Source organism: Equus asinus, chromosome 20 (genome assembly GCF_041296235.1).
Source record: "Equus asinus isolate D_3611 breed Donkey chromosome 20, EquAss-T2T_v2, whole genome shotgun sequence".
Taxonomy (NCBI): Eukaryota; Metazoa; Chordata; class Mammalia; order Perissodactyla; family Equidae; genus Equus; species Equus asinus.
The window spans coordinates 87,624,529-87,648,692 of NC_091809.1; the positions used below are offsets into that span (position 1 = coordinate 87,624,529).

General features: G+C 37.1%; 1 protein-coding gene and 2 pseudogenes across 1 annotated transcript; all 3 read left to right on the plus strand.

Moving 5' to 3' along the window:
• The first annotated feature begins 272 nt into the window (after positions 1-272).
• Positions 273-6,368, plus strand: LOC106830130 (olfactory receptor 52D1-like; annotated as a pseudogene).
• A 1,835-nt stretch (positions 6,369-8,203) lies between these two features.
• On the plus strand, positions 8,204-9,130 carry LOC106830131 (olfactory receptor 51G1-like; annotated as a pseudogene).
• A 6,503-nt stretch (positions 9,131-15,633) lies between these two features.
• Positions 15,634-16,593, plus strand: LOC106830132 (olfactory receptor 51G2-like). The gene has a single exon (XM_014839559.3). The coding sequence runs from the start codon at positions 15,634-15,636 to the stop codon at positions 16,591-16,593; it is 960 nt and encodes a 319-aa protein (XP_014695045.1).
• Positions 16,594-24,164: the final 7,571 nt, after the last annotated feature.

Consider the following 24,164-nt stretch of genomic DNA (forward strand, 5'->3'; position numbering starts at 1 on the left):
CGCTGATTTTTTTACCTAGATATTTTCCCTCGTTTAGCATCTATATATCAGCCACATTGTAATTTATGACTCTGAACTAATGTCTGAGACTCAGTCAGATGATGAAATAATTTCTATCTAAATATTTACAAACATTGTAATTTTGCCATAGCCTAAAATTTCCTGCAGTTTGGTTTGCTTAAATCTTCAGGAGATTCAAAATTTATAAGTTATCATTTACTTGCTTTAGAGGAAAACCCATGAAACGAAAGTTAAAATATCTGATGCTTATTATGTCAGCATACAATAAGACAGATGTCCATCCATCAGCCTTCATTCTCATTGGCATTCCTGGGTTGGAGGCTACCCACATATGGATCTCCATCCCCTTTTGTATGGTCTACCTTTTGGACTTACTGGGAAATTTCTCTCTTCTCTTTATCATCACAATAGACCCCAGACTCTATGACTCAATGTACCTCTTCCTCTGCAGGCTGGCTGTGGCTGACCTTATTGTGTGTGCTACCTCTGTGCCCAAATTTCTCAGCTTCTTCTGGTTCCGTGATGGAGAAATTTACTTTGAAGTCTGCCTCGTCCAAGTGTTCCTGATTCACTATTGGTCCACCGTGGAATCTGGCTTCTTCCTGGCCATGGCTTTTGATCGTTATGTAGCCATTTGTAATCCATTAAGACATTCAGCTATTCTGACACATTCTGTAACTGGGAGTTTGGGTCTAGCTATTGTATTCCGGGGCACAGCACTTCTCAGTCCTCACCCCTTCCTGCTAAGTTGGCTTGCCTACTGCAGAACCAATATTATTTCCCACACATACTGTGAGTTCATGGCCCTCATCCAGATTGCCTGTGCTGAGACAAGAATCTGCAGAGCCTATAGACCCATTGTTGGCTTTCTTAAAGGAGGAGTGGTGTTTATACTGATTGTTTGTTCTTATGTCCTCATACTCCACACTGTCTTCCACCTATCCTCCGAGGATGCCTGAGTCAAGAGCTTGGGCACCTGTGGCTCCCATGTCTGTGTCATCTAAGTATACTTTACTCCAGCCTTCTTCTCTTTTTCATCCACAGGTTTGAACACTATGTGGCTCCCCATGTCCACATATTTGTGGCCAACATCTATCTCCTGGTTTCATTCATGGTGAACTCTGTTATCTGTGGGGTAAGAACCAAGAAGATATGAGAGAGGTTCCTGAAATTTTTCAGTTTTTCAAAGCCTTTGAACTAAATCCTTTCCATTGGTGAGTAAAATATGAACAAATATTATATTATCTGTGTGCATTTTTCATTAATAATCCTCTTTCAATAGTCAGAAGGCCAAGGTTTTTCTGTGGGTAGGTAGTGCATCCAAAGATATATTCTACGTTGTAACAGTGATTACATTGAGGCAAATATCTTATCAAGTAGGGATGTTTAGCAAAATATTAAAATATTGCTTCCTTAACAAAATACAAAACAAATGAAAATATCTATGCAGAATCATCCAAGGCTAAAAACGAGAGATATCTAAAATCAATAGGCTATATCATCACCTATCTTTGATTTACCATTTAAGACTTATGACCAGATTTAGGAATTTCCCTTTTTTTCACCTCGGGCCTTCCTTCTTGACTAAATGTCATTCTTTCTCAAATACATACTTCAACATTTTCTTAGTGAGAGTATCTTGGTGCTATCTTCTCTGTTATCTGTTACTCCGAAGTTTTCTTTATTTCTCCCTCTTCTAGAATACTTTTTTAGATACACAATTCCATTCTCCAATTATTACATTTTCTTAACCCTTTGAAGTAATTATCCTAGACTCTTCTGGGATCTATTATTACTTTGAAGAAGTCTGGTTTTGGCCAAATTATCAAAAATTTGGAGGTAATTATCTTTTCTCTCTGTCATTAAATTCTATTGCTTTCTTTGGTGTTCTGTAGTTTCACTCAAATAAATCTTGTGGGTATTGATAAAAATTGATAAAAATCAAACAAAAAAGACTACATTCTCTATAATTTGATTTAAATGAAACTTTGGAGAAGGCAAAAGTATAGTGTGGGGAGTGTTCAAGCATCTATACTTTAAAGACCCTAGGTGATTCTTAGATTCATGTAAAATTGAGCTTCTGCTGTGCATTTTGAGGCACCGAGAAATTAGCTTACCACCAGGAAAATGTTTTAGTCAAGTACTTCACCCCTCAAGCTAAAAATGTGAAGAGAATCAACATTTATTGAACATTTAATAGGTTCCAAGTTCTTTATTTTGTGTTCTGTATACATAATCACTTAACAGTTGCAATATTTTTTAGAGTTACTTATCATGAATATCCATATGATAAATAGGTCAATAAGCTCATATTCAATGGGCTGGTGAGTAAAAGAGCTAGGATTTGAAGTCTGTCTAGCTCTAAAGCCATAATTTTGCTATAATCTCTCGATGATTCTATATACAGCCAAATCTCACTGAATGAAGCTCTCAAGAACAGAGCTTCTCACAGGTTCAGGTGTCAAAATTGTTGCTACTGCTTATTTCATCCTCCATAATCACACTCCGTTTAGATCCATTACCCAATGTTTAATTACTAACCAGAATTCACTGGGGATACAGAGATGCTTAAGGCAAGATTTGTAATTAGTTTCAGAGTCTCAGAGATGTGTACAATAAATATATCTTTTCTTTCTCATATGGTTCTTGAAAAGATTAAGATTAAAAAACTATTGCATGTGATTTCAAAATGTCATCTTCCTTAGTGGTAAAGACTACTTTGGAGGACTTAGTTTGGCTTGAGAGCCAATGAACACTTTAACTAAACCCCAAATACATGGAGGGGTATCGAGAACATGGGGTTTCTTTAGAAAGTCTCACTGCCAGGAAGTGTGTGAGTCTACTTGTGTGTGTGGCGGAGAAAGTGTCTTCATTAAACTTAGTTTATTTTTACCAAATTTTCGAATCTATAACAGCTTCTTCCCAGCATATAGTAAATAAGAGTGCAGAAAAAGGATGGGCTTTACAACCATGAATATTAAGTAGAGAAAACACATTTTGCTCTAGTAGTTTGATAAAGCTGATTTAGACATACAAACATTCTTTTCAGGATAATAACATCTAACACTTATATAGTGTTTACATTCTCATAGTCCCTCCTGTTAATACATTAACTCATAAAATTCTCATGCAGAGATAAAAAATTTGTGGTATTAATATCCTCATTTTACAAATACATCTCCTAAAGAAATTGGGGAATAGAGAAATTAATTGAGTTTCCTGTGGTCACAGAGATTGTTAGAATTCAAGCCAGGATTTGAACCCAGGATGATTGGCACCAGGTTTGCATTCTTAAGCACTACATTGTTATTAGTTACATTACACTATGATATATCAATGTGACAAGTGCTATGACAAAAGTAGGAAATCTATAATTAGCCAAGGCTGTGAAGTTTAGAAAGTGAGAAACCAGTTCCAGAAGATAGGACCTTAGGAACATCAGATAGGTAATGAAACAAAGTTCCCTGTGAATTAGTTCAAGTCAGGTGTGTGTGGGTGTTTGGGGTGTGTGTGTGTGTGTGTGTGTGTGTGTGTGCGTTGAGGGGAGGGTGGTGTCCAGTTTTGAGTTAGCCAATTCTGCATTCAACCATCCCACTTCCTAAAGATTATCCCATTTTCTCCATCCACCAGTTTGATTAATAATCAAGTCTCAACTTTCCAGAATGATAGCTCTCAAAATTTAGATTTGAAACCTCTTAAAAATGCAGATTGCTCAGGCCCACTTTAAGATCATCAGATTCAAAAACTTCCATGGTGTATCCCATAAATAAAATTATATTTGCTTTTCATCAGTCATCCTGGATATTTGTGATTCAGTGGCCCACAGTCCATGCTTTGACAAACACAGTAATAGGAAGCTGAGAATGGACACATAGATATCCTTCTACTCAGAGGACACAACATGATTTAAAATTCCTACCAGGACTTAAAACTTTTACTTAGAATATAGAAAGTTGGAAAAACTCTCAGAGATCTTATGACGAAAAAAAAAATACTGGATAATCAAAACACTCACCATTTTCTTGAACCTGTCAGATAGTTGAAATCACAGAGCAACTGTTTAACCCAAAATCTAAGGAAGGACAGTGAACTCCTAAGAGAGCTGGAACAGCAGCCCATGCTCACCAGGGGCAGATGTCAGATGCCACACAAGCCAGTAGAAAGAATTTGTTGAAATTGTTAAACAAATTCTTCAAAGCTGAGGGTGAACCTATGTGAGAACATAGCATGGCTGGGAGCCAAATGTGTGTGACACAAAGGAGAATTCACACACACTCAGGTTTTTCTCCCCAGACTTGGACCAGGTACTCATGAGAAAGTCTGAGGGCAGAACTAGAGGCCTGAGGAGGCATTCATCATGGAACAGACCTGGTAGAGGGAATAGCAACCGCTGCAGGATGGGAACAACTTCTCACCTAGGTCCTTTCCCCTAAGGAACAAAAACCTTCAGCCTCTGGAGGAAGAGCACAAGTGAAGCCTCCTTGGTGCTAAGGGAAAGGAGCAAAAACAAACTCTATAAATCCAGGCTGAGATGGGTTCATCAGAAGTCTCCCACAGCACTCGAGGAGGGCCAGAATCAGCAAGAAGATCCAGGAACACAGCACTAAGACAGGCTAGACCAGCACAATCAGTGATAGAATATCCCCCAGCTCCCACCACCAGACTAGCTGGGCTCAAGAGACAAGTAACAGAGTTCTACTCCTGAGGGAGTGTCAAGAACATGGAGAGCGGCCTATCTGTGGCACAGAAACAAATGGAAGATCTAAAGCTGATGGTGGGGTAGACGTTGAGAAAAAACCTTCTGACTCATCAACCCACAGCCTAAAGGCAAGGTAAAGTGAATGTGAATCCTGTGATGCATTCACTGAGGACATTTACAGCAACAGCAGGAAGAAATGGATGACCTGGATGGTCCTTTACCTACAAAAGAAATGGAATTTGTAGTTAGCAACCTGCTAACACAGAAAACTTCAGGCCCACTTGGCAGCTCTGGTGAATTCCACCAAACTTTTAGAGACTAAATACCAATGCTACACAATTAGCCAAAACATAAAGAGAGTAAATGCTTTCCAAATTATTCAAGATCTAATTGGGGCCATATAAATTAGAGGCCGTTTCATAAGGAGAATAAATGGGTAGGTAAGGGATGAGTTCAATGTCACAACACAATTCTAGGAAAAGCTACTTTTGCCTCTAATTATACAGCATAACTGATGAATTGTCAAAGAATTACAGGTTCAGGGTGTGATTTTAATTAATACAAACTTTAAAAATTTGGGACATCATATTTTGCTATTGCAATAAAAATGAGTAGGTTTTCTTTCTAAAGTGCATTCTACAGAATGTGAGTGTCATGGGATGGTCTAAGGAGTATTCTGAAGACAATATTGTCTTAAAGTTTCAAATTAGTATTTGTTAACTGAAAGATCTGAGACATCTTTAAATAAACATATAGCTAAAAATTTAGCCTATTGGCCAAGATTTACATATTTTCCCTTGAATCTTTTATAGACATACTATCAGTATTGTCACATAAAACTGTAGAAAACTGAGTGATGTCACACGGAACTAGAGTTGCATCTTAAACAGACACGCACGCACGTACACACACACACAGATATCCTTGGGTAATACTGGACTTGGAGCATCACTAAGACTTCCAATATTCCACAAAAGTGAAACTCCTCTATTAAAGTGGCAAAAGAAGACACAGAGACAAAACTGTTTGAGAAAGAATTGTTTCTTTGAAAAGAGTTATCAGTCAATTAGACTCTATAAATACTCATCCATCAGATAAGTAACATAACACAGGTTTAAACAAAAACATTACAAGTTTATGAAGATTGCCAAGCCCTGTATTTCTATTCATGGTGGAAAATCTCCACCTTTCTCACATGAAATATTCACAGTATCAATTTCGTATCTTCCAACATTAACAGGGCAAAGTCAAGAATAACATTCTTTGTGATAGGGAGTCCAGGCATATGAGAAGCGCTTAGCATCATTGCTGTCTTCCTTACATGGGAGGTGGACTTCATCCTGATCATTTGTTCTTATGCCCTGATGCTCCACACTGTCTTCCACCCCTGCCATCCGAGGATGTCCAACTCAAGACTTTGGACACCTGTGGTTCCCATCTCTGTATCATCTTAATGTCCTATACTCCAGCCTTCTCTTTTCTCACACACAGGTTTGGGCATCATGTGGCTCCACATACCTACATTTTTGTGGTCAAGATCTATGCTTTGGTCCCACCCATGGTGAAACCCATCATCTATGGAGTAAAGACCAAGAGGATATGCAACAGGTTCCCCAAAGTTTTCAGCTTTTCAAAACCTATGGACTAAGTCCTTTTCTGTGATGAGTAATATTTGAAAAAATACTTGTTGTCTATCTTAGAATGTGTAGTTTCTCCACCAAGCACCTCTTTAATGGTCAGATGACTAGAGTTTTTCTGTGGGAAGTAACTCATTCAAAGATACATTGTATGTTCAAATACATGTAACTGTAAACTATTACTGTGTTGCAGAAATATTTTCCCAGTCAATAGTGGGATTACTCTAAAATGAAAATCTCACTGTATTGCACAAAAATAACTGTTTGTACTTAATCACTAAGACTACTATGCAGTGTATTTAAAAGTTCCATTTAGCATAAATGCTTGAATTTTTCATTACGGAAAACATGAGTCCAAACATTTCTGTCTTGGAGATGAGGGTTATAGATGAGCAGGAACCTATGAGAAAATCTCACTTTGACTTATCTTTTTCTGGGCCATTTTGACAACTCCGGAGTTCATTCTAGTATGTTGTGATTGTTTTCTTATTTATTCTTACATTACTGTCTATTTCTCATTTTGTGAGGGAGTGCTACTTTATCATCCGTACTTTCTGACATATGATGTGGAGCTTAATTGCGCCCAAACTACTTATCTTTCACATAATAAGAGAAATGTATTGTTTTTTTTAAGACTTTATTTTTTAGATCACTTTTAGGTTCATAACAAAGTTAAGAGGAAGGTACAGAGATTTCCATACATCCCTTGCTCTCACACATATATGGAGTCACCCATTAGCAACATCTCCCACCAAACTGGTACCTCTGTTGCAATTATAATGGGCCACTAGGTCACAGTGGGGGTGGGAGCTAACTTCATTCTAATACCCTAGGGATGAGGAGGCTGTGATTGCTGATCTTTTTCTGATCTGTCAGAGGTGACCTAAGGCCATGTATATAGGTGGGAGCACTAGAAAACCATTTGTGAGTTCCACTGACAAGAAGAGGAGGCTCTAGGATCATCAATGTTGATATAACTCACAAATCAATTATATTCATGGAGCAAATTATAACAATTCACTTTAGTAAAACTCTGACCTCATATGCAGTGCAGGTAGATGTTGATGAACTTTAGTGGAGAATATGAAAGAGAAACCAAACTCCTAATCCCCAAGATTTAGTAAATGAGGTAAGTGCTATTTACTCCTGGATGCTTGTGGACTTCTGGTTCACATTTAAGCCACTTTGAGAGCTAGATTTTCTACCTCTCTAATTGGCAACCACATTCACTGCATATCCAATGTTTTTTGAAAGATCCATTCATATCCTATTATATGACTTGATTAGTCTTGTGACTTTCTGTATTGGAGAAAAGTAACTCTATACATTTATTGCCTATGTGCTTTCTGACATTCATTCTAAAACGTTTCCACCCAAGTATCCTTGTTAGAGCAGAATGGGCTCAACATGGACAGGTCAGGATCTTGGAAATATCTTTACTTAACATCATACACTAAAATAAATGTCAAATAAATGATGAGTCTAAAAGTAAATAAAAACAAACCAACCTATCCAAACATTAGTAGAGGACATATGAAAGTATATTATAAACTTAGCAGAAGGAAGAGCATCCTATGAAAGACTCAAAATCCAGAACCAATAGAGTAAAACATTGATAGATAACTACATAACAACCATAAACCATTTTAAGAATTAAACAGTAATATATTAAAAGAAGGTGGTGATTTTGGATAATTTTTCAAAGTCATTTTCCAAACATTGTAGATAATGTAACTACAAAGCAGTAAGATTTAAGAAAAAACCTAATAGAGAAACATGAGTTGTTATCTTCTCAATGTTGTGTGATTTTCTTCCTTCAAAGAGTGTACATTTCTATGGTAGGAAAATGGCTACTTGGGACAGCCTCTTGACAGGCTCTAATGCCAGTATTGGACAGTCTGCTTCATTCTACCTCACTGGGCTTCCTGGTTACGAGAATGTTCACCATTTTATTTCCATCCCCTTTTGTGTGTTCTACCTGATTGGAATAGTGAGCAACTGCACAATTCTTCACTTCATCTACACTGACGAGAGTCTCCATGAGCCCATGTACTACTTCCTGGCCATTCTGTCCTTCACTGACATGGACACGTCCCATCTCAACCTTGCCCACAGTACTAAAAACCTTCTGGTTTGAGACTAGGGAGGTTGAGGTGAATTCTTGTGTAGCCCAGATGTATTTTGTTCATAATTTTTCTGTGATGGAGTTATCTGTGCTCCTAGCCATGGCTTTTGACTGCTTTGTTACCATTTGTGATCCTCTGAGGTCTTCCAGCAAACTTACCCCACAGCCTATTGTCTACATGTGGGCCTTCAATGTAATCAGATGCTCCATTGTCCTCACTGTTGTTCTTGCTTGTATTCCCACATTTCCTTCTGTTACTCCAATGATCTCCCTGCCTATTTTACTTCCATCAAGATCTCATCCAGTTGGTGTATGCAGATATCTCATTCAACGTTGTGTATGGCTTGTTTGTTGTTGAATTTTACTGGGGTTTAGATTTTCTAGGGATCTTTTTATCTTATGCTTTCATCCACCACTCTGTGCCAAGCATTGCATCTTAGGGAAAGAATCAAATCCCTCAATACATATGCCTCTCACATTTGTGCTGTGCTCATTCTGTATGCGCCAATGATAAGGTTATTCTTAGTGCATCATTTTGCAAAATACTCCTCCCCCATTATCCACATAAGCATGGCCAATATTTACCTGTAAGTTCCACCAGTACTCAACCCAATTATTTATAGTACCAAAACAAAGCGGATTTCCTGAGGCTGTCTGAGCTTGTTGTCACCCAAAACAGTTGGGCTCGCTCACACTTAGACGTTATAAGATTCCCTATTATTTTGACCTTTGCATCAATTTTATTCATCTTGAAGGTAGCTTGTATATAACTGCATGGACATATTTTGTGCATAAAATTCCATAATAGCTAATAAGTTCTATACATCCCTTCAAGAAAAATATTGTTCTCCTTTCTGTCATTACTTCCTAGCTTTAAAGTATCCCAAAATCTTGGTGCCAGGAGGTTTAGTAAGAGGAAATTTATCTCATTCAAATAATTTATGGAGATAATTTCCATTCAGGTTTGAAGAGAAGTCCAATTTTCCATCTTAACACTTAGAGAAGTTAATTTGTTATTCAAAGATAGCAGAGATAAAATGTAATAATGTTGGCATTGGTAACTACAGGTACAATCTTTCTCCATTGAGAGAAATAGACCTCATTATCCTGATGTTGGGCAAAACTATAATCAATTGACTCTTTGAGGTTAGAGATGGAATAAATGAAAAGATTGCATTTCTTTGTTTCCTTTAATTCTATCTTTTTTTTTTTTTTTTTGAGGAAGATTAACCCTGAGCTACCATCTGCCACCAATCTTCCTCCTTTTGCTGAGGAACACTGGCCCTGAGCTACCATTCATGCCCATCTTCCTCTACTTTATATGTGGGATGAATGCCACAGCATGGCTTGACAAGTGGTGTGTAGGTCCACACCCGGGATCCCACTTGGTGAACCCCCGGCCGCTGAAGCAGAATGTGCAAACTTAACGCTATGCCACTGGGCCAGCCCCTCCTTTAATTCTATTGGAATGACTGTCAGATACAAGTTGGGCAAAAAATGCATAGACTTAGTTTTCTCCAAAAACTTACTTACAAGACAAAGACAATATTTCTTACATTCTATGTGGTCTTATTCTCTACAACGAGTCCAAGCTCTGGGGCAAATCATAGGTGATTCCCATCTACTCTGTCCCATGCAAATTGCTACTTACGGGATTTATTCAACTTTGCTTTGTAAAAAGGCCTCTTTTCTGCTTTCTGTATAGACTGACTTGCTCTCTGTCTTCTCCTTACCCTTCCTCAGCCCCATATTTTTCTCATTTTTGTATGTAGAAAAACTAAATATGCAAAGACTTACATGTGATAAACACTGAGACAGCGACAGAAAGTGACAGAGAGATGTATACATGTACATGAGGCAGACATTTCTCCTTTGAATTAATTAAGGTTAGTCAGGAAACAGATTCCATACTTGAACTGGATAATGAATAATTTGATAAAGGGTCAGAGGTCATTGAAAATACATGAACAGGATTTAGGAATACCAAGTGGAGAGAATATATATATTTCAGATGGGAATTTGCTTCCATCAATATTCCTGAAGTGTAAAGGGAAAAAGAGTTTACCAGAACTTAGAAAGGGCAGCATGTGGAGAAGGACACCTGTGGAGACTTGCAGCCCCCATGAGGGACCAAAATTGAGGCTTTGGTGGGGAGCCAAAGGAGTAAACACCTTAACCAAATGTTGTTCTGTGTTCCTGTTTCCTGTGAGTTCCATCATTGACCAAGTCAAACCAGAACCCAGAGAGCAAAAGGAAGTGTTGTTGCAGTTGATTGTGGTGCGACACAGAGCAGGGTAGATCTGGAAAATAGACTAAGCCTGGCCTTCTCCCAGAAATCACTCTGACTTTCATATTTTTATCCATTATCAAGCTTTGTGGTCTAGGTAGTGCTCTAGCCATAGCTCTAAATGTGCATCTTTGTCTGTCATATTCTCGCCATCCTAGTGAATCATTCAAAATTGAGTTTATGACCTAAGATTGCCAAAGAATTTGGTAGTGGGAGGTGAAAGTTCTTTTTTATCTTATCTATTGTATATGTCAGAAATATATAGACCATATGACAAAGGAATACAGTTGGATTGACTAATGATAATCCTCTAAATTTGGGATTCTTGATCATATCAAACTTAGGTGATGTTAAAGTGATTTAACTTAAGATTAAAGGAATTAAGGTATAAGGAGAATTCTGAGGCATCCCATGCTGGTGAAAGCAGCAAGTTCAAATCATGTCTCTGATTCTTCACAAGGAGACCTCTGGTGATGGAGTTGTGAGGATCTTTCTAGTAGTATGGCATAAATACTCTCTCGTTTTCATAGACTATCAACGGATGGTGAATTTCTTTAGTAATGGAGTAAGTTCTCTTTATGAGAACTGTTACTTCTATTGGGGTCGTCAATTCAAAAAATCCCAATTCTCAGTTGAATGTGTTAAATATAAAAGTGCCTGAAGATTAGTAAGCTATAACATATCTGCAATAATCAATATTTTAGTTGAGTAAATAGATGGTAGATTCGTTGTGTTATAATTAAACCGGTATTGCCAAGATCAAAACTTTTTTTTACATTAGTTTCTTTACTAAGCAGGACTGACATTACAAATTCAACTTCCTCCCTGATTAGAGATTTCTTATCATTTACTAGCCCGCATTCCAGTCTTGCTACATGGCTCAAACCACTAACTGACATTTAGAAGTCAATATTTTTGATAAACATAGGGAAATGTTATTCATTGAGTGAAAGCTTCTGTTTATAGTCAGATGAAATATATCTAATCTGTTTCATGAGGAAGAACTCTATGGCACAGTGAAGAAAGTACCACTCTAGACGAACAGGTTTGAGTGATAATGTTGCCTTTATTGCATATCGTATGATGTTTTAAGCAGATTTTATTTGTTAGAGTAGTTTTAGATTCAAGCAAAATTGAGTAGAAGGTGCAGAGATTTCCCAGATGCATACTCCCTACTGTATGATTTTGAGGGAGGCAAATCACATAACAGATACTTGTTTTATCTAGTATATAATACTAGAACTGAATCGGAGTCCCTTCCAGCTTTTATATTATAGATGCTATGTCCCTCTCATTGGCTACAAGAGGTCTAAAATTCTTTACTATCCTATTATATTCTGGATATAAACTAATATTTCATCTCATGTTGCACAACATCATTTGTTCCAGATGGTGAGGAAATAAATATTTGAGACTCTCTGTTGCCTTCTTGCCCATGTATTCCCAAAGCACAATATTCTGCTGCAACCTTAGTGATGGAGAGAGGTGCTTAGGAAGGGCCTTAAACTGAAATGGTGGCACTGATAGGGTTACATGCACTGTCTTGCATTTATCCTGGGGCCTCATATCTCTAAGGGCTGGAGGAAGATTTATTGACTCATCCTTCTTGCTCTAAGCTTTAGAACCATCTCTCATGACAAGAGGAACAACTCTACCAAGTATGTGAAACCTGGGAAAAATAAAAATGGGAGGTAATATAAAAATACAAAGGGGGACTTGAGAGACAAAACAGAAGGGGGTGGGTACACAAAGGGTGAGAAGGAGGACCAGTAGATTGGTTCAGGAAGGGAGAGGTTGCCAGTTCATCACAGGGCACAATTTTCATCAAAATATCTTCATTGCTCATGCCCATGCTCTTAGCATTCTAGCCAGACTCAGACTTTTCAGATAGGACTTGCTTAAGATTCACTGTAGCTGGTCTCTTCTCTGTCCATGGGTGTGATACTTAATACAAGGTAAAGGACTATTTCTAGACAGAGAAGAAAAGGAATTCCAGAATAAGATTGGGGTTACACCAGACAATGTTCAAGATCCCTTCCAATACCAAGTATCAGTGATTTTTAACATGACATTTATTACAGCTCAGAGCTCTAAACTCTACGTTATAAGTCCTTCATATTTTTGAGTTTATAAGTGAATTCCACAAAATCCGTCCTCCTCCTCTGGGGAATGGTGGAAGACATCACAAGGCCATGTAAATGAGTGAAATTATAGGATCGGGGCAATAGGAGTTGGACTGTCAAAATGAACCAGTGCTATAATGTAAGGGGTTGTAGAATAATAGGTGGACAAGATACTAGTGGATATTTATCTTGTAACTTTAGAATAGTAACGTGCCTGCTCGATTCCTAGCTCATTGAAATTACGAAGATCTCTTTCTTTTTCTTTGTGCGACTTCCCGTTCTAACCTGGACTCTGTTCTTTTTGTTTTTTTTAATTAAAATATTCACTGAATAAAATGTAAAATATATAGGTAGAGTCATTATAATAGTCAAAGAAATTTTGTGGTAGAGAAGAAGATTAAGAGTAATTCATATTTCTTCCTAAACTGAATCTTCACTGGATGAAAGAGAGATGAAATAGATATAATTCACTTCCCAACTCTCAGCTTACCTAGGTCGTTTTATGAGTTGGCTGCTCTTGGTGTTTTCCTCTACAGAAGGATACTCTATAGTCTCCCCATATCTTCCTCTCTCTCATTAAACTTCAAAGAATTGTTTTCCTCATTGTCTTCTTCATCATTATCATCACCACCACCATTATTTTGTGGTCACTGTATGTAAGGCTCTATGCTAGGTATTTCACCTATAATATCTCCTTTAACTCTTAGCACAATCCTGTCAAACTGTTGTTATCTTCAGTTTACAGAGGAGGCAACTTTGATACAGAGAGAAAGAAATCGTTTGCCTACAATAAACAGTGAGCAAGCATTGGAACCAGAAAATAACCTAGGTAAATGTCACAGTAGAACTAGGGGAACAGTGTGCACAAGGAAGATGGCGGACAGCTGTCTCCTTGAAACCTCAATAAAAAGTATTGAGAGGAATGAAGGTATTTCAGACTGGCCTCCAGATCAGACATCTTACAGTTTTCAGTTAAACTTCATGTTTTCTCTTTCTCGGGAGTAGGAGAGAGAGGTTATACAATCAGAAAAATGGTTTGGACTGACTAAGCAGTGAAGTGAAAAGAAGGCAGATTTATAAGTTTGGATTATGGAACAGAATGAGGAAGGAATCAACACAAGGAATGGATAATAATGGAAAATGTGGGTATTGAAGGTAACAATGAGTGCAAATGTAGGAAAGAGGGTGAAGTAGAAAAGCAGGGATTTTAAGAGGTAACAAGCCAGGCAGATTGAGGAAAAGAGCAGGGCCGTAATTATCAGTTCATAGGATATGTGGGTAGAATTTAATTGTGATGTCAACAGTCGGAAACACTAAATTTATCTCTGGAGTGTCCTTGTTTGATTTCTTGATTATAGGTCTTTCATTTCCTAGAAAATTGTCCTTATTAACCATCCCAGGAAAAGATCTTCTGCATTCAGGCTTTATCTACATGGAATTGTAGGCGAGAAGATTTGGAGGAAATTGGTAGGAAATTGGAAGGGGATTTGATGTCCCAAAGGGCCAAAGTAGACTTTACAAGACACGAAGATGCTGATTTTTTCATTTCCAGTGGGATGTAACCTATCCCATAGATTCAAACTTCTCGAAACAGCATTGGGTGAGCATGTATACTCAGCAAGAGATGGGTTTTGAGAGGTGGCTCGTCTTTCTTACTTCTGAGATGTTTTGCTTTTTTTCTTTTGCTTTGACCACAGAAGAAACACTAGAATCTAATGAGGGGAAATGTGTTTTCTCATTGGTCTTAGTAGGAAAGACTTAGTGTCAATGTCAGATGCCAATAGGCTTTTTCTCAGCAATAAAATTTTCAGTTATTTGGCTTTCTTTTGTTTTTGTTTTTTTTGTTTTTGCTATTGTGAGTTTCTATTCTACTTTCCAGAAGCCCTATCTATCTATTGTTTTGCATTTTTTTGAGAAAGAACTAGTCTCTAAATTATTGATCATTTCTTAATGTGATAGAAAAAAGGTTCTGTATCTTTAAAATGAGACAATTGTACTTTGATTAAATTATATAGTTTAGGACAATAAGAGCATTGCATATAAATATTACATTTTATTGCTAAAATTTTTTAAATTCACATATTCTTCAATCTTAACCTCTATTTAACTCTTGGGAATACTGGCCCAAGACCAAATTGATATTAGAATTGACTATATATAAATATCATGCCTGTGCTACCAGTTGTATCGTTGGAGAAATGTTACTAAGAACAAGAAGCATACTGATCAAAACTTACCTGAATTCTGTAAAGATATCTTCCATAGTGTTCTAGTATTATTGAAAAATCTATCAAGGGAGACAGGTAAAGGCATTTAATGTGAGCCACTGCAGGAGTCATTTAAAATAAAGCTAATGTTAGACCAATAACCCTGGCCAGGAAAGTTCCTAAAGAAAATTATAAAATAAAAATTGCCGTCTAGAAAAGATTGTGTGTGTCCTGCTCAGGTAGTATCTTTATAAGAAGAAAATCCATATTCAGAAAAGATGTTTATGTTTCTTCATCTGGGATGCAGAAGAGAAGGTGTTTGCGGTTTTAAAGTGGATAGTTTACTTAACTGACAGCACTCAGCAATGCAGTGAAGAAAGACTAAGCAAAAATGTGGGGACTCATTTAGCAGTGATTATAAGTAAGGACTGAAGTTTTGTTTTGTTTTCTTCCTGACACAGATGCAAATCTTATCACTGCCTTCCCCAGTGGAGTGTGATCGTGAAACTGGATTGTGGTTTAACAGTAAATGCTATGGCAACCTTGAACTCCAGCGATTCCCTGTCTTCCACATTCTATCTTACAGGTATCCCTGGATATGAGGAATTTCACCACTGGATTTCCATTCCATTCTGTCTCCTCTACCTGGTTGGAATAATGGGTAACAGCATCATCCTGCATGTTGTGAGGACAGACCCCAGGCTCCATGAGCCCATGTACTACTTCCTGGCCCTGCTTTCTCTCACTGACATGGGCATGTCCATTCCCACAATGATATCACTCTTCAGGGTGTTGTGGTCCATTTCCAGGGAGATCCAGTTCAACATCTGTGTGGTCCAAATGTTTTTCATTCACACTTTCTCCTTCACTGAATCATCTGTGCTGTTGGCCATGGCCCTTGACCGCTATGTGGCCATCTGCCACCCTCTGCGATATGTGACCATTCTCACCCCAAGACTTATCACTAAAATTGGAATTGCAGCTTTTCTTAGGAGTGCCTTACCCATGATTCCACTTCTGGCCCGGCTGCCCTTCTTTCCCTTCTGCCACTCCCACATCCTTTCTCATTCCTATTGTCTGCATCAAGACATTATTCGCCTTGCCTGTGCTGACACCAAGTTTAATGTTATATATGGGATGATTGTGATCACTATGCTGTGGGGCATGGATTCTCTGGGTATTTTTGTGTCTTATGTGTTCATCCTTTACTCGGTTATAAGGATTTCATCCTGTGAGGGGAGGTTTAAGGCCCTCAACACATGTGTATCCCATATCTGTGCTGTCCTCATTCTATATGTACCTATGATTGGGCTATCTATCATCCATCGTTTTGGCAAACACTCTTCCCCACTCAGTCTCATCCTCATGGGTCATATCTACTTATTAGTTCCACCTGTGCTCAACCCAATCATCTATAGTGTGAAGACTAAGCAGATACGCCAAGGAATTCTCCACCTGCTTCTCCCCCAAAAGATCAGTTCTGCTGTGATATAGTTACGTCCTCAAGAGAATGATGGTATCAGTCTTAATCAAGGAAATATATAGTCATTTGTCTCTTCTAGGCATGTTGGCACCAGAATTACCAAGGAAAGACCACTCAAAGAGGAGAAAGAGAGCCAACAGAGCATCACAAAAAAGTCCTACAGGAGAGAGTTGGTGTCCACTGAGAGTATACAGCTTGCCTTAACTTGAGCTTCGTAAATCTCCTTTAAGTATGAATATGTTGCAGTGAAGTGTGTGGGAAATTATTTCCATCTATTCTCTCTCATTTCTAATCTGAACCGTTATTCAAGATCACTTATTCATGAAGTTTTCCTTAAATATGCTAAACCCATATTTCTTTGCTTCTTGACATTCTGTGTTTGTCAGAAAATCTTATATTACCTTTGTCATTATATAAATGTATTTGTAAATCTGCTTATTTTATCTTCCTTAAAGATGTAAAAAATCATATCTTGATATAAGAGCATATTAGGACTCAAAGGAGAAGTTATCAGCCCTGATGTTTCATGAGTATCATCTTTTAAAAGTTTATATACGTACTCTGCCCTTCTTTTCCTAAAGAGATTTAGACTCCTCAGGAATAGAAATGGGCCATATGTATACTTTTTTACTTAATTTTTAGAAGGAATTTTAATCTTGTAGAAAGTTGAGACTCAGTAATTTTTGAAAGCCCCCAGATATCGTCCTTAAAACCAATAATTATAATTCCTATAATAAACATATCTTAATACTAATATGCGATATACTATATATTTAAATGTAAAAAAATATAACTCACTGAGGTATAGCTACTTATAAGTTTGTGGTAGCAGGAAACAGTCATTAAGTCTCTTAATCTTTATCCAGAACACTTTTCAATATACAAAACTGTCTTTCTTATCACTCTGAAATTGTCTAGCACGTGGCAGTGAATAGAGTTACATAAAAAAACTTGCAAGGTTAATTGAATTTTCTTAGTTCACATCTGCACACTTGTTCAAAGACGAAAAATAAATGAGGAGAAAAGAAGAAGACTTTAAGAATGCTTTATAGCTCCCCCAAATTTTGTCAGTCTTAAACGTAAATAATATGTTTCCCTTATCTCATTTTAGCTATTACAATGACCTGGGCCTCTAACACGTTACTCCCTGGAAGAACCAATGCTATGCTTGGTGTAGCAGAGGCACTTAATGATTATTGAATGTATAAATGGTAAAGAATGAAATCAACCACTGAGTGAAGAACGACTAGTTTAGATATTAAAAAAAGCCTTGGTGGAAAAGATTTGACCTCTCCCGAGCCCACATTTCGTACAATAAACGAGATCTTACTCACTTAAAAGTAGGATTTCAATTCAGGCATATGGAGCACATCTAGTTTCCATTCACTTATTTCTGCTTTCTGGTTTTAATTCAACTGTGTCTGTTTCCACCTCTCATTGTCCTATTTCTTGATTCTACTTCTAATTACCTCTCTCCTTCAGAATATTCATTTGACCAAACGCATATCCACTGAAATTAAGCCAGATATAGGAACATCAAAATTAGTTAATATTCAGTATAATAAAGTAGTAAAGCAAAATTGATAGGAAAAAAAATTTTTAAGGAGAATGTGAACATTACTATCAGCTGTATGTTGTACAATTAGCATAACTATTTATATAATCTTTAAAATAAGATCTTCAAACACAAAATATATTTTCAACCTATGGATGCTGAACATACCTTTCCTAGTACTCGTATGCCAAAAAAGAAAAAGTTTTATCAAATTTTTTCTGATAGAAATATATTTAAAATATTGCATCTTCTATTTTGCATTTCACGTATCTGTAAAACTATTTCAAATGGACACGTACATAGATAACCCACTTTTGAATTTACAAATTATTATCTACTATACTAGATCCTAAATTTACTACTAGAGTTACAAAATAGTCATAAAATATATTTCATCAAAAACATTTAGAAACACATATTTTCAAAATTAAGATAGTTCTTCCCAGTAAAATATAGTTGGTGAAGAGATCAGTGATTTAATACATGAATGAATGAATGAACGAGTGAATGGATGGATGATAAGGTGGTGTTATGAATTCAGAACAGATGCCTTATCTTGTTTTTGGAATCTTTTTTTTTTTTTTGAGGAAGATTAACCCTGAGCTAACTGCTGCCAATCCTCCTCTTTTTTCTGAGGAACAGTGGCCCTGAGCTAACATTCATGCCCATCTTCCTCTACTTTATATGTGGGACGCCTACCGCAGCATGGCTTGCCAAGCGGTGCCATGTCCACACCCGGGATCTGAACCAGCGAACCCTGGGCCGCCAAAGCAGAACGTGAGCACTTAACCACTGCACCACTGGGCTGGCCCCTGGAATCTTAATGCAAGCTAGAGTCCAGTCCTCTCGCAAGCAGCTAGTGCTCCTAAAACAAGAAATCCTCTTATTCCTGCCTACATTTCAATAATATAATTGAAGCATCTATTGTTTCCATGTGGATTTATAAATTAGGAGACACTGTTACTCATATTACCTTGTTTTATATAAAGTCAGGAGTATTTATTTCCCTTTTGAAAGCATTCTCTTCCTTCCTGCCGATTCTGTAAGATATCCAGAAGCCCAAATAATTTATTTTGTCTTCCAATCCCTTATCAACAGGAAAAATGCAATGCAATTGTTTTCATAATGTCAAATGTTATCCTTTGAATTAAGCATTGATTATCTTTATGCTGCAGAAGGTCTTTTGTGGCAAAAGACAATGGCGAGAAGAAATAATAGCAGAGAAGATCGGTATTTCCTTTACCATCTAAGTGTTTGGCATTTTCTTCTATACAAAGCACTGTTGCAAAATACTTCACTATTCCATTTAGTCATTCATGTTCAATCTAATAACTTAAATAATAAAAACACAATTTCATTAAAAACAGTGCAGCATGGATAACCACCTGATTACACAAAGAATACAGAAACAGCCATATGCATTTATAAAGAGAATGATAACAATCGAAACATTTTCAAGGAACTCAATCCAAATAATTCAAACACTAGACCATGTAAGTATTTATATTATGTTCATGATACCCTTCTTTATTGTCTGACGCCAGGGAACTATTTTAGCTCTTTTATTAGTCAAAAGTTGAATGTTTTCTAGTGGAGAAAAGGAATTACATTGCAGGAATTATGGCAGATAGATGATAAAGTATGTCCCAGGTCCTATAATGCAATTAGCAGGAATTCTCGCTAGACTGGGTTAGCTAATTAGAGGTCATTCAAAGTTACAGTATGGTTTCTTTTCTACAATATGGCTTCCCTTATGTCAACCTTGTGTTGAGCTGGTATCACTAACACTTTGTGGACCAAACAACTTCCTAAGGCAGCATTCTTGTGGCAGAGATTCTCACAACGTTTCCCCTGGGGACTCCTTTCTCTGCTCTGTGAAAGCTTTTGCTTTTCAGGCTTTGACTCCTTCAGTTTTCTTCTAGGGCTATCTTTTTGGTAAAATGCTAAAGAAAAGTGAGAAGGCAACACATGTTCAGCTAAAACTTGGAGGCATTTGCAGGAGAGGACAAGGGTATTACTCAGGGGAGCCCGGCGAAAACGTCCTGCTGTCCTAGTGTGAAGGGCAGTTTATGAATTATACCCACCACTCTAATCCCTAGTCTGTGATGGAGGGTGATTACAGTACAGAACTGAAGTTAGTTTCTGAACATAGAGTTAAAATGTTTAGTAGAATTTACAGAAGCTTTAGAAGCAAGAGCTAGAATTCTAATTATAACCGTTCTTTAGTTTGTTCAGAGATATTTCTGAACCTCAGACTATTAATGTGTCATACAGCCTCTTTTGATCTCATATAGATATTTAGTAGTTAAAATATGATTAAAAATATAGAAATAATTTTAGGGAGTCTGAAATTATTGTTGGATATTAGGATATGAATATGATTCATGAATAAACTTAAGGCATTGGATAATAGTATCTGTCTTTTTTTGACTATGTAGAGATCTCCATTAATTGCCAAATTATTCTTATGAAAAGACCACTAAGTCATGGGGGATAAGCCAAAGATGGGTAAAAGACAGAGGCTGTAGTAACAGACTTCAGATGCTTTATGGCTGTTGTGACAAGAAGAAAGAATGACAGTACAAGTATAAATTAGTAAAATTTTGAGGTAGTTAAGAGTCTGAAAGAACTGCTTTTGTAGTTTGTTTTAACATTGCTGTGGCTTTAGGGATTGCGCGTGACAGTAGGCGTATGGCTGGCACTTCAACTGCTGACCAAGCTAGTCACATTGCTGCAGAAGCCAGATGGGTAAGGCAACCACTATTCTTGGAAATCTCCATCTACATGAGCAGAGCACTGAAAGTGATATTTATTAAAGTTATTATCTTGCCTATGTGCTTTTGGGCAAACCATTGAAATCTCTAAGCCTCAGTCTACTTTTCTATAATGTACCTTTCTGTCAATGGCATTGAGGTATTTCATGGTAAAAATATGATAATTAAAACATAAAAATTCAAATTGAAAGAGGACTGTGGAATTTTCATACATTCTTTGACTATTTTTACAATATCGTGAGATAGAGCTTATTCTCTTTGTAACTGAAATGCATTAAAACTTCATGAGCAAAGGAGCAAGAACAAGAAAATCAAGAGAATGGCACCAGATTGTTGGAATTATAATGGGCCATGGGATCACAGTAGGGGGATGCTAACTTAACTCTAATACCCTCCAGACGATGAGGCTGTGATTGCTGATATATTATTGATCTGTCAGAGATGGCCCAAGGCCATGTCCACAGATGGGAACATTAGAAAAGCAGTTGTGAGTTCCAGTGACAAGAGAAGCTCCAGGATCAACAAGGCTGATATAGCTCACGAATCAATTATATCCAATGATCAAATGATAACAATTGTCTCAAGTAAAACTTGGCTTCACTGCAGTGTAGATACACATAAATGAACCTTGGTGGAGAATGTGAAAGAGAAACCAAACTCCAAATAACCAATATTTAGTAAATGAGGTAAGTGCTATTTACCCTTGAATCCTTTTGGAATTATGCTTTCCATTCATACCAGTTTGAGGGATGATTTATCTACCTCTATAATTGGTAACTGCACTCACTGCTTAGACAGTGTTTTTTGAAGTGCCCATTCTCATCCTGTGATAAAACTTGGTTAATCTTGTGGGTTTTCATGATTGGAGGAAACTAACTTTATGGATTTATTGCCTAAGCTTTTTCTGACATTATTCCAAAAAGTTTCCACCAAGTTTCCTGGTCAGGGGAAAATTAATGCTTAACACAGAAAGGTTAGGGTCTGGGAAAATATCCTTACTTAATATCATATGCAAAAATAAATGATAAGTAACAATGAATCAAAAAGTAAATAAAAACTAACCAACGTATCCAAATATTAGTAGAAAACATAGAAGAATATGTTATAAATTTAGAGAAGAGAAGAGCATCCTATGAAGGACTCACAATCTATAATCAATAGGATAAGAGATTGACAGATAACTACATAAATGACCATAAACTAAGTCAAGGATTAAATGGTAATATACTAAAATAAGGTAGTGAATTCAGATAATTTTTAAAAATCATTTACACACTTTATGGATAATGTCCTAACAAAGAAGTAAAAATTAAGAAAAAATGTTATAGAGAAACATGAATTGCTATCTTCTCGATGTTGTGTGCTTTTCTTCCTTCTAGCAATCGACATTCTTATGGTAGGAAAATGGCTACTTGGGACAGCCTCATGACAAGTTCTAATCCAGTATTGGACTGTCTGCTTCATTCTACCTCACTGGGATTCCTGGTTATGAGAATGTTCATCACTTTATTTCCATCCCTTTTGTGTATTCTACCTGATTGGAACAGCAGGCAACTGCACAATTCTTCACATAATCCACACTGACAAGAGTTTCCATGAGCCCACATACTGCTCCCTAGCCATGCTGTACCTCACTGATATGGGCATATCCATCTCCACCCTGCCTACAGAACTGAGAGTCTTCTGGTTTGAAGCTAGGGAGATTGAGGTGAATGCTTGTGCAGCCCAAATGTATTTTATTCAGACTTTTTCTCTAATGGGGTCAGTTATGCTCCTAGCCATAGCTCTTGATTGGTGTGTTGCCATTTGCAATCCTTGAGGTATTCCAGCAAATCTACCCCACAACTCATTATTTATATAGGGGTCTTCCTTGTAATTAGATGTTCCATTGTCTTCCCTGTTGTTCTAGTTCATATTCCCACATTTTCCTTCTGTCATTCCCCTGTTGTCTCTCATTCTTTCTGCTTGCATCAAGATGTCATCCAATTGACCTGTGCTGACTTCCCATTCGACATCTTGTATGGCTTGTTTATTGTTCCATTTCACTGGGGTGTAGGTTCTCTAGGAATCTTTGTATCTTATGCCTTTCCTCCACTCTGTGCTAGGCATTACATCCCAGGGAGGGAAGCTCAAAGCCCTCAATATGTGTGTCCCCCACATTGGTGCTGTGCTCATTCTGTATATGTCCATGATAGGGCTCTCCTTAGTGCAATGGTTTGCAAAACAATCCTTCTCCATTATCCATATAACCATGACCAATATTCACTAGTACTCAACCAGTTATTTATAGCATCAAGACAAAGCTGATTCACCAAGGCCTCCTAGGGATATTATCACTCAAAAGAGTTGGGCTTGCTCACACTTAGAAGGCATAAAATTCCCTATTATTGTGACTCTTGCATCAATTTTCTTCATCCTGAAGATAACCTGTTTAGAACTTCTTTGACACATTGGATGCATAATAATTCTCTGATAGATCATAAATCCTTTCAAGAAAAATATTGCAATCATTTCTATCATTACTTCCTAGCTTTAAAGTATGTCCAAATCCTGGTGCCCAAATGTTTAATAAGAGGAAACATTTCATTCAGATAATTTATGGAGATATTTTCCGTTCAGATTTGAAGATATTCCAATTTTCCACGTTAAAACTGGCTTAGAGAAGTTAATTTACTATTCAAAAATAACAGAGATAATATATAGCAGAGTTGGCATTGGTAACTAGGCACATTTGCCTTCCTTTTAGGTAAAGTAGACCTCATTCTCCAGACTTTGAGTCAAATCATAATAAAATGGATGTGTGACTTTAGAGATGGCATAAATGAAAAGATTGCATTTGTTTGTTTCCTTTACTTCTATTGGAGTGAATGTCAGAAAATATTTGGGCAATAAATGCATAGAGTTAGTTTTCTTCAATGCAGGAAACTAACAAGACAAATCAAAACTTGACACCAAAGGGGCTGTATACTCATCATGAAATGGGATAAAAATAATATATACCAAAATCTCTTGTTTAGTGTACACCTCTACTAGGCAAAATGTCCCATGTGCAACAATTTAAACAAAAATAGTGCAAGAGAGATGCCAAAAAATCGCCATGAACCGTAAATGCCCATGACTCTTGGTGCCTCACACAATTCCCTATGAAATAATAGGAAACAAACTGACAAATTTTCAGCACTCCAATTTAAAGTCAACATTTAATAGGAGAATAGAAATGGGTCTGAGTAACTATAAAGAGAGTTCAAAGAGA

Bases quoted from the DNA above. Each gene is read 5' to 3' on its own strand.
- LOC106830132 (XM_014839559.3), top strand. From the start codon at position 15,634: ATGGCAACCTTGAACTCCAGCGATTCCCTGTCTTCCACATTCTATCTT.